We start from the raw sequence: 11,279 nt of genomic DNA, 5'->3' as shown, positions 1-11,279 counted from the left end.
TGTTTTCCCAGCCTCCCTTGCAGCCGGGACGCAGGCGTGGCTAGGCACATGCTTTGAGTGGGGGTCTCTGAGTGGGGAAGCTGGTGTGGGGAAGGCTGACAACTGTGGGCAGCCTATTCGGGAAGTGGGTATTGGAAGAACAGTCGGTCCATGGTTCCACCCTTGCTTGCCATATGACCACTCTGAGCTTGTTTCCTCAGCCGCCAAAAGGGATCGGTAGTGACACCATCTTTGTAAGATTCCAAACTCAAATGAGATCCCCTAACAATGGTGGTTGAAACTGGCTGGTGGGTATCTGGTGGTTCATAAAATAATTCCCTCTGCTGTGTGTGTTGAAATATATATAACATAAATGTACAATCTTAAATTCAAGTTTAAGTGTGCAGGTCAGTGGTATTAAGTGCATTCACACTGCTGTGCAGCCACCCCCATTCGTCTCCAGAACATTTTCGTCTTGCAGAACTGAACCTGTCCACACTCAACACTAACTCCCAGCCCCAGCGCCCCATACTGCTTTTTGTTTCTGTGGATCTGCCTACTCTGGACATTTTATATAAATGGGAACATACAATACATGGGTGGCTTTCATCACTGGCTACTTTCACTTGGCGTAATATTTTCAAGGTTCTTCATATTGTAGTATGAATTAGTACATATTCCTTCTTACAGCAATAATACAGTATTTCAAATAATATTCCATTGTACGGATTACCACATTTTATCCGTTCATCTGTTGAGAGACATTTGGTTTGTTTCCACCTTTTGGCTACTGAGAATCATGCTGCTATGAAGATGTGGGTACGTTTGTATGAACACGTGAACACGTCTTCATTTCTCCTGGGTAGATGCCTAGGCGTGGGATTGCTGGATCCTAGAGTAACTCTTTTATGTTTAACTTTTGGGGGAACTGCCAGACTGTTCTCCAAAATCACCCCACTTGGCGTGCTGCCACAGAGAATTCCAGGTCCTTCACATGCTTGCCAACTATTATCTGTCTCCTTCTACTTATGCATGGTTTCAGAAATCTCTAAGTCAAAATAAGTAAGTAAAGGAGCAATTTGGAACTGTAAGTGAAAATACTTGTAAACCGAAGTGCATAGGCTAATTTCTTCATGCCTGTTTGAGTGCCTGACACATGCCTGACCCTGTAATAGGGACTTGGGTTACCTAAGAGGACAAAACAAACACCCCCAGTCTCAGAACTCAGGACTGGCCATATTGGCTCTTCCTAAACCCGTCTTTGTGGGCAGAGTGGAGCCTAGGATGTTCGCCCCAGTCCTGACTCCAGACCCACTACCTAGAAAGTGCTGGGAGCAGGGGCCACGGCCGAGTGGAAGTCAGCAAGCTTGTGCCCTGGTCCTGCCCGCTCAGCCCACATGGCCCTGTGTTTCTCCATCTGTAGATGAGATGCAGTGGGCTGGAAGGAAATGAGGGGCCACCTGGCAAGAAGGGGGGACAGTCTCATGGAACAGGGTGGTGGAAATGACCTACCAAATCGCCAGTCTTCCTGGTGTTGGGGACAATTTTCAGAGGGTGAGCCCAGGCCCTGCTCTTCAAGAGGCCGTCCAAGCAGACCACCAGGCGAGGTGCTGAGCAGTCTCCAGTCCAGGTCTGAGCATGAGGCTGACGGCCGGTGCTCCAGGCACACAGTAATGATTGTTAGCCTCCAGCTTTCTCCCGCCGAGTGTGGTCTCCCAAGCCTGCTGATGCAGTCTCTCCCCCTGGGAAGCCTCCACTTCCCCCTTTGCTGAGAAGGGGTCAGCTTCCAAGAGCTTCCCCAAACCCTACCCTGCCAGCAATGACCCCCCCTTGCTCTGTGCTTCTCAGCTAGGGCCTTGCTGTAGTTTCCGGAGTTCAGCTTTGCTCCACCAGCCTTCCCCATCGTACCATTTGTTATCTACATGGCTCACTCAACTGTAGGGGCTGGTTCTTTGTAGGTGCTCAATAAAAACTAGATGACTGCCTGGTAGGAATTACTGAAAGTTCAGATGAGACAGAGAGGGCACAAGTAGTCTAGGAAAACTTCCTGGAGGGGGTGAGGCCTAGGCTGGGGCATGCAGATCACACTCCTGAACAACTCATGTGGTAGAAGTGAGCCTCAGTAACCTCAGAGTACTGGGACAGAAGGTCCCACCTGAGGAGACAGTCCTCAAAGTAAAAGTTGTCGGTTATTCAGCACTTTTCATCAGACACCTGCTAAGCCCTCTACCTAGGAAAGTGCCAGAGCAGCCCTTTAAGGTATTCATCTGGTTTAGAACTGGGATGACAAAGCACAGGTCTATCTAGCAAATTGCAGGTCACTTTTGAACACCAGTAGGCTGCTTTCTGTAACTTCCGTTTGCTATTCAACACATCATTCAAATTCACCTGTCTTCAGTACATTTCAAGCCAGTGGATTTTAATAACTATGTACAGTGGTGTAGTCACCACCTCACCACTTCCATTCCCCAAGTTCCCTTTTGTCCCTCGTAGTCAGACCTCACTGGCACTCCTGGCCCCAGGCCACCCAGCTGGCTTTCATCTCATAACGTGAGAATGAAATTGCATAGTAATATGTAGCTTTTTGTGTCTTTTCACTGAGCATAATGCTTTTGAGAAGATCCACTTCTCAGTAATACTGAGCTTTCCAACATTAAATGACATGTCCATGTATCCAGGTCTCTAAATTTCTCAATTTTCTTGAGCTCTGCATACAGGTTTTGCAATGTTTCGCAAAACTTTTTGTAAAATCTTCTACTTAAAGCATGCTATTGTGAATGAAATTTTTATATTTAACTATTTGTTGCTAACGTAAGTCCAGTTGGTTTTCTGTTCTTGGACTTCGCTAAATTCATGTTAATCTGTTTTTGTGAATTTCTTACCGGTTGTCTACAGACAAGCACGTGCCCCCTGTGAACAAAGTAAGCTTTTACTTTTCCATCTGTACACAGCTGCTTTTTAGTCCCACACCCTGTGGTGGATGAGAGCTAAATACAAAAACGTGAGTAACACTGGGCTCCCTGTGGGAGGTGGAATGACACAGCCAGCAGGGTGTTTCAAGCCTCCCCGGGCCCAACTTCTCACCCTCCTGCCACGTGCCTGCCAGGTGGCTGTAAATCCTTTCCCCACCCGCATTGAGGATGTGCTCTCTTGGAAGACCACTTACCAGAAATCTGTTGATTCCCTCAGGTTTGTTTGCTGCTTTTGATATGAATGGAAGCTTCAGCATTCTTACTAGACCTGGGAAAATCATCTCCTCTGCCCTTCAATTCCTGCTCTTCCACGCTGTGACAAGGCAAGCATAACCACACAAGGACCTTCGAGTTAAATTCAGACTCGAATGCTGCCTGTTTGTCCTAGAGGTTCTGCCTCCTACAACTTTAAGGACTAAATGGGACCACTTCCTGGGCAGTTAGCTCCTCCTGAGCCCTAGAGCAGCCGTGTGCTATATGTACGCCCTTCCCCCTCACATTTGCCAAGCAACCTTAAGACTCAAAAGATCCACTCCATAAAGGTGTGCTTCCCAACTTTTCCAAAAATCGCCCAGACTGGGGACAGAAGACTCTAATGTAGCTGTTACCACTCCTACCCATGAACGTAACCAATTCAGCCAACCCTCTATCATCCACCAAGCCCAACTGTTCACAGCCGTAATCACCCACCACAGGCATCTTAGCCAAAGCTCAAAGGCCAAGTTGCTGAGGACCATTATTTAAAGCATAAAGGTTTACAAATACTGCCGAAAAGCACGGACCTGAAATCCTAAGGGGAAAGAAGGTTGTTAGAAAATACACATGGATTTACAGAGATTACATGTTGTCGGTCACAGCCTCTTCTGCAATAGACTTTCACCTTGTTATCTGTGGAGGGTGTCCTGAAGAAGTCACACGAAAACTGGGAAGAAAAAAACCCCACCATGTACACCTTTCCTCCAATCTTTTAGTAGGCAAGGTTTTTATAGTATGGGACCTCCCCGACATCTGTGTGTAACCGCCCTTCCCCAAATAAGACCATTTCCACCAAATTTTTTAATTTAATTGTATTTGTTACCTTTTAAAGCAAACATAACTTGAGCACTACATTTCCATTCACAAAACTTACTTTTTAAACAGCTTTACAACAAACACGTAAGTAGGCTTGTAATTTTGCTACTCTAAATACTTTTCTTTGGATACAAGCCCTATGAATACTTCCATCAAGTTGGTTCAGTAAACATACTAACTTCTAAAGGCCTGGTACATGCAGTTGGTCACTACTGAGGATTAAAGATTTAAAAAGTAGGTCTTAGAAGATGAAAGTTCTTTTAACCAGTATTTTTCTTTTAAACAAGTTATACTTCCAAACACTTCAGTGACAGGATATTTGGTCTAAGGGGTCAGCTCAACGCTTTTAAACAAAGTTAACAGGTCACGTACATCTCACAACAAACGCTACCTTAATCAGTTAAAAGCCAAGGTGAAACCAAGAAAAAAAAACTAGCTCTGCTTTAGTGCCTAAAGTATCACAGTATCACACTTAGAAGTCTAATCCTCCCCTGAACTTACTGTCATGCTGTATAGGTTTGAAACATTAACACAAAAGAACATAATCCTTGGAAACAGATCAATGCTCCAGGCAGACTTAGTCGACTTCTTCCATGCGGGACGTGTCGTCGTCACCCTCGAGGGGCGGCATCTCCTCGGTCACAGCGGCACTGCCGTCATCAGCAGTGGGGTCATCTTCATCAATACCTTTTGGAAGTAAAAATCTATTAGATTTCTTGAAGCCAGCTCCTTATACTTAGCCCAATGCTACTCATCAATGCTCACTTTCAAGGCAGAGACTTAATACTGCTTAAAACCCCCTTGCAAGCCTTTAACACATACAACTTCATCCAGTTTAGGAAAACATTTGTTAATCCGATTTTGTGGGATGAAAAACTAAGCCCTTTTAACAGTCCCGTTTTCCCTTCCCTGGTACAGTGGCAGTGTACAAGGCTTACCAAGACCAAGTTTGATCATCCTGTAGATCCTGTTGGCATGCGTCTGGGGATCTTCCAGACTGAAGCCGGACGACAGGAGTGCGGTTTCGTATAGCAAGATGACCAGATCCTTCACAGACTTGTCGTTCTTGTCAGCCTCTGCCTTTTGCCGCAGGGTCTCAATGATGGAATGGTCAGGGTTGATCTCCAGGTGTTTCTTTGCTGCCATGTAGCCCATTGTTGAGTTGTCTCGTAGGGCTTGAGCCTTCATGATTCTCTCCATGTTTGCTGTCCAGCCGTATGTGCTTGTAACAATGCAGCACGGAGATGTCACCAATCGGTTTGACACCACCACCTGCAATTCAAAGCATTAAGTGATGCCTGGGCCTAAAAAGACAATCTAACTTTTCATTACCTCCGTCTAACTTTATTCTGAGACTGAATCTAAGGAACTGAAGTACTGATGAATCAAATACTATGTGCAAACTGAAGTACCCAAAGCTTTCCCTGTACATCCCACACGTTTCAGGTCTTTGAGAATCTTAAGAGACAGCCATCACTAAATGCAAGGGCTGAGTGGAAAGAACTAAGGAGAAAGGGGCTACTTGTAACTCAAGTTTGAGACCCGTAACACTGCCTATAGGAAGTGATTGGTAATTGGTAATGTAGATGAAAAAGGACATTGTATTCACGTACCTTTTCTACTTTTTTCTCCAAGATGTCCTTCATGATTTTGCAGAGGTTTTCAAACTTAGTTTTTTTCTCTTCTTGTTTCTTTTTCTCCTCTTCATCTTCTGGAAGCTCCAAGCCCTCTTTGGTGACTGACACCAAAGTCTTGCCCTCAAACTCCTTCAGCTGTTGGACACAGTACTCGTCAATAGGCTCGATCATGTAGATCACTTCTAAGCCATGCTTCCGCAGACGCTCCACAAAGGCAGAGTTTGCCACTTGGTCCTTGGTCTCCCCTGTTAACACAGGCAGCGTTAGACCTGGTTCCTTCCTTCTTCCACCTAGTCAGCCCTAACCCAAGGCTGGGCTCACTGTAAGATCATGGGGGCATAAAACACCCACAGTTCCTAGGTCACCGAAAACACCAGGAGCATAAAAATCATCCACTACCTGTGATGTAATAGATGTGTTTCTGGTTTTCCTTCATTCTTGTGCAGTAGTCCTTGAGGGAAACCATCTCATCACCAGAAGCAGATGTGTAATATCTTAACAGCTCTGAAAGCTTCTTCCGGTTTTGAGAGTCTTCATGTATTCCAAGCTGAAAAACAACATTTGCTTTAGAAAGACACCTTCTGCATTAGAAAGGCATATAAAGCTTGAAAAGCCTGAAAAGCCTGTTTGATCACTGCTGAAGGTCAATGAAATACCAACCTTAATATTTTTGGAGAATTGCTCATAAAACTTTTTATAGTTCTCTTTATCTTCAGCCAGTTCAGTGAAGAGTTCTAAGCATTTTTTGACCAAATTCTTTCTTATAACTTTCAAAATTTTGCTCTGCTGCAACATCTCACGGGAAATATTTAGAGGGAGATCCTCCGAGTCCACCACACCTCTAATGAAATCTAAAATAAACACCAAATGCAGTCATTCCAAGGCAAGTAAGTATATGTGACCTCCCCCTCCCCCAACCCCCAGAGTAACACCAAAGATTCAGGATTCCCTGCAACATCTCACGGGAAATATTTAGAGGGAGATCCTCCAAACTCAGCTACTCAACAGGCTCCCTCTGGAGTTCACAGGGTCAAACGTTATAACCAGCGAGTTCTTTATAACCCACCACACTCACTCAGATATTCAGGGATCAGCTCCTCGCAGTTATCCATGATGAACACTCTGCGGACATACAACTTAATGTTGTTCTTTTTCTTTCTGTTTTCAAACAGGTCAAAAGGAGCACGTCTTGGAACAAATAGTAGGGCTCTGAATTCCAACTGTCCCTCAACTGAAAAATGCTGTAACAAAATAATACACGCTAAATGATAGTCAACTGATACACAAAAAACTCAGCTACTTAACCGACAGGGAAACACACTAGGAGAGGGGATTAGAAAGCTGCCGCAACCAGCCTCCATTTAACACCAGCTTTGAAGCCCTTCGTCACTCACCTTCACTGCCAAGTGGTCCTCCCAGTCATTGGTCAAACTCTTATAGAATTCTCCGTATTCCTCGTTAGTTATGTCGTCAGGATTTCGGGTCCAAATTGGCTTTGTTTTGTTCAGTTCTTCCTGATCAATGTACTTCTCTTTGATCTTCTTCTTCTTCTTCTTGTCGCCATCTTTCTTTTCTTCCTCCTCTTCATCAGAACCAACATCTTCTATTTCAGGTTTGTCATCAGACTCCTTTTCCTTTTCCTCTTTTTCTTTTTCCTCCTCTTTGTCTTCTTTTTCCTCGGCCTCATCATCGCTGACTTCTTTATCACGTTCCTTCTCCACCTTCAAAAGAGGACATGAAGTCACATCACCTCTGCATTCTTGAACTAAAAACCAGGCTAACTGGAGTGGCTGTACTTATACACCGAAGCCTCCATCAGTCAAGCCAAGCTGAGAACCATTAATGCAGCCAAGCCTTTCAGCACAATCTGATTAGCCAAATCTTAAGTACCCTGCCACCAAGACAGTAAGTAACAGCTCAGTAAATATGAGTTTGAGGCCTCTTCCTTATTGTTCTACATATAGGATGCATAGAAACTCACAAAGAGAGTGATGGGATAGCCAATAAACTGAGAATGCTTCTTCACTATCTCCTTTATTCTTCTTTCCTCCAGGTACTCGGTTTGATCTTCTTTCAGGTGCAGGATCACCTTCGTTCCACGACCCATGGGTTCGCCTGAAGGAAATGGAACTCAATTTCAGTCTCAACATCAGTGTCAAGCTTAAAAAAAAAAACCCAGTTACCCACCCCACGCCATTCCCAGATTTTGAAGTACATAGAGCAGGGTTATCGTTACTTCAGATAACAGAGTCCCACAGCAGTTACCTGCCTTGCTAAAATTAGTAATACAAGGTCACGCTGTCGCACTACTGGCTTACTAGCTTAGCTTGCTCCTGAATGTCAGCGAACAGCCTGAGCAAATTCCACAACCCCCGAACCTCCAAACGACTAACCCCGTGATGTAACTGCCTATCAGGTGCCTACCTGTGTCAGTCCTAACTGTGAAAGATCCTCCCGCGGAAGACTCCCAGGCATACTGCTCATCGTCATTATGTTTGGTGATCACCGTCACTTTCTCAGCAACCAAGTAGGCAGAATAAAACCCGACACCAAACTGGCCAATCATAGAGATGTCTGCACCAGCCTGCAGTGCTTCCATGAACGCCTTGGTCCCAGACTTGGCGATAGTACCAAGGTTATTGATCAAATCGGCCTTGGTCATCCCAATTCCAGTATCCACAATAGTGAGAGTTCGATCCTGTTTGTTTGGAATGAGATTGATGTGCAGCTCTTTCCCAGAGTCTAGTTTACTGGGATCTGTCAGGCTTTCATATCTGATTTTATCCAGAGCCTGTTATAAAAGACATACACATAGTCATTAAACACAGAATCCCAAAATGGTGAAATTTACACTGAAACCCAAACCCACTGCCCTCCACTAATAAACGTACATCTGACGAATTTGAAATAAGCTCCCTCAGAAAGATCTCTTTATTCGAGTAGAAAGTGTTGATGATCAAGGACATCAACTGGGCAATTTCTGCCTGAAAGGCAAACGTCTCCACCTCCTCCTCCTCCATCGGCTGGTCTTGGGTCAGGGTCTCCTCAGGCATCTGCAAAGACACGCCGCCAGCTTGAACACCGCAGGCCCCGACACCGCGCCGCGCCGTCCAGCCGCCTCCCCCAGGCACGCCTGGGCGCCCACGGGAGAAACACGCCAAACCGAAGCTGACCCAAAGCGGGAGGCCGCCGACAAAGGGATGACCTCATTCGGGGCCGCGGCGGTGCGACGCGCATGTGCCCGCCGCGGAGGCCGCGCTCCGGGGCGGGGGCGCAGGCCCGCCAGGACGCCCCCGGCCGGTCCGGCGCGCAAGGGCTGCGGCGGAGCATCCCTGCGGCCGGGCAGACCACGCGGGCCCCCCGCACCTCAGAAGCCCGGGCCAGGCCCTCCCGGGGCGGCGGCCGCGGCAGGCCCAGGGCGCCCTAAGTGCGCAGCGCCCCTCCGCAGCGGGCCGGGACCTTTCCCGGCCGCCCAAGACCCACCGCTGGTCGCCCTGCGCCCGCCCCCGGCCCTAAGGGTCCCCGACGGACCCCCTCACCTTGGTTAAGGGGCCGCGCGAGCTCTACAACGACACCACACCAGGACGCAGAAGCAACTGGCGCTCCGCCCCCGCGCCTCCCTTATATAGACGCGGGCCCGCCCGGCGCGCGGCGCCTTTTCCAGAAGCCTCCCGAACCTTCCGGAAGAACCCTCCCTAACCGCCGCGGCGGCGGCGCGCCTGCGCCTGCGCCCTGGCCCGCCCCTCCCCCGGGCGCGTGGACCCACGCAGGGAACGGCCGGGGCGCCCCTCCCCCAACGGCCGCCGCGCGCGCCCTGCGCCCGCCCTAGTGCGCCTGCGCGGCCCGGAAAGCTCGGGAAGGTGTCGCGCCTTCCCGAGCCTCCTCCCTCCAACGGGCCTCGCGCCCCGTGCGCGTCCCCGCCTCCCCCTTCCTAACGTACCCCTGCCAGCAGCGGCCGGAGGACGGGAACCGCGCCCGAGCGCGCGCTCGTGTCCCTGCGAAGTCCGCGAAAGTAAACTTAGTTCTTGGCGTGTCTCCCTTCTGTGGAAGCTGCCCTCACTAGAGGCCGAGCCCAGGTTCAGGGGCGCGGTGCCGCGTGTCCACGCCTGAGGCTGTGACTACACGTTCGGGGCTCTGTTGAGGGTTTGGGGGCCCGGGGCCGCGCCTTTCTGCCCTGGACAGTGACGGTGGGTTAGGGCCCTGGGATTTGGGCCCCAGGCATCTCCCAGGGCCTCGCGGCCCAGAACGGGGTGCAGGCGAGCGGGGGCGACCCCGGCTTCCTGCCTCCATGGGAAGGAGCCCCGGGAGGCGGGGGTAGTGTCTGGACGAGGGGGCCCCCGGGCCTCCGGCGGCCCCGCGCGGCCGGGTCTGAGACGGAGTTGCCCGGGGCGCGGACCGCCGCGCGTAATTCCGAGGGCCCCGCCCCGCCGCACAGCTGGGGCTGCGTCAGCCCCGGGTTCCCCAGCCCCGCGCCGGCCCCTGGAGACGCCTCCCCGAGAAGTCCGGTTCGCACTGAAACCACGGCCTTCCCTCGCCGAGGGCCCCTTGGTCTGGAGCCCGGGCTCACCCAGCTACACCCATCATGATTTTTTGTAAAGCCCATTTTTTTTTATTATTTTAGGTAACTTGAGGTATTTATATGAACGCTCCAATTCATGGTTTAGGTGATTAAACTTGCCTCAAAAACCAAATTCTAAATGGGAATTCTAAAAGCGTTTTGAACGCTTCCAGGTCAGAGTTGTAAGGCTCCGGGTGTCCAGGGGAGTCCTGGTAAGTCGCCCGGCTCGGTGGCCGCGTGCTTTTGGGTCCGGGAACTGAGGCCCAGGGCCCGCAGGGCCTTTCCTGGGAGAAGCCCCTTCCCGGCGACTCCGCCCGCATCCCCCCCCAGCAGGGGCCGCCTCCCCAGGGCGCGGCGCTCCGGAACCAGCCGGAAGCCCCTCCCGAGGTAAACAAACGTGACTGAGCTCGGCTCCCTCCACCTTCTCGTCTCCAGGGAGACCCTGCTTTTCCAGGAACCGGGTTTTCAAGCTCGGGCTCGAGACCCGTTAGGATTGTGTGAAATCAAGCAGGGCGTCCGACTAGCGTTAAGGCAGGAAAATCAAGGAAACTCCCAGGCACATGGGAGGGGTCGGCCACGTGGTGCGCGTAGTTGGTTCTTTGTGGGATGGACCGCCTAGCCGTGCGGAAGCTCTGCCTGCAGCCCTGGGACCTCCTGCACCTGTGGCTGCCCGCCGCACTCCCCTCCTGCCTGGAAAGCCTGGCCCCCTCCTTCCTACCCCACTCTGCCATGCCCCACGAGGTTTAAAATGTAGATAAGTCATTCAAAGCTCCCCCTGTGAATTTCCCTGTTTCTGGTTCTTCACCTCCCCTCTCCTTTAGAAAACTTGCACCAAGGCCGCTCCAACCGTTGCTTCTCAGCAAGGTCCAGCTTTAATATCTCTCCCTCCTTCCACAACTCCTGTGCTTCCAGCTCACCGCTGCCTGCCTCAGTTACTAAGAAACCTGCTGTTTCTCCCACCTGGACACCATTCCCTCTCACATATTTCCTTAGGGCCCCCTCTTACCCCCACTGGCCTTCCTGCCAGGCCCAATCCCGGTAAATAGGTTCTCAGAATGTGGG

At 50.0% G+C, this 11,279-nt stretch overlaps 1 protein-coding gene across 1 annotated transcript; it reads right to left on the bottom strand.

Annotated features, from left to right (window-relative positions):
- Nucleotides 1–3,999: 3,999 nt before the first annotated feature.
- HSP90AA1 (heat shock protein 90 alpha family class A member 1) lies at nt 4,000–9,396 on the bottom strand. The gene is made up of 11 exons (XM_036882192.2): nt 9,199–9,396; nt 8,551–8,712; nt 8,084–8,450; nt 7,641–7,774; nt 7,054–7,380; nt 6,735–6,900; nt 6,320–6,510; nt 6,059–6,206; nt 5,636–5,904; nt 4,961–5,294; nt 4,000–4,709 (listed from the first exon to the last, which is right to left on the bottom strand). The coding sequence occupies exons 2-11, from the start codon at nt 8,710–8,712 to the stop codon at nt 4,600–4,602; spliced, it is 2,208 nt and encodes a 735-aa protein (XP_036738087.1). The 5' UTR covers nt 9,199–9,396; the 3' UTR covers nt 4,000–4,599.
- Between the last annotated feature and the right edge of the window lie 1,883 nt (nt 9,397–11,279).

The sequence above is a fragment of the Manis pentadactyla genome, chromosome 11 (assembly GCF_030020395.1).
Source record: "Manis pentadactyla isolate mManPen7 chromosome 11, mManPen7.hap1, whole genome shotgun sequence".
In the NCBI taxonomy this organism is placed as follows: Eukaryota; Metazoa; Chordata; class Mammalia; order Pholidota; family Manidae; genus Manis; species Manis pentadactyla.
The sequence above is the reverse complement of the archived record's forward strand: the minus strand, read 5'-3'. Positions and strand labels throughout refer to the sequence as shown.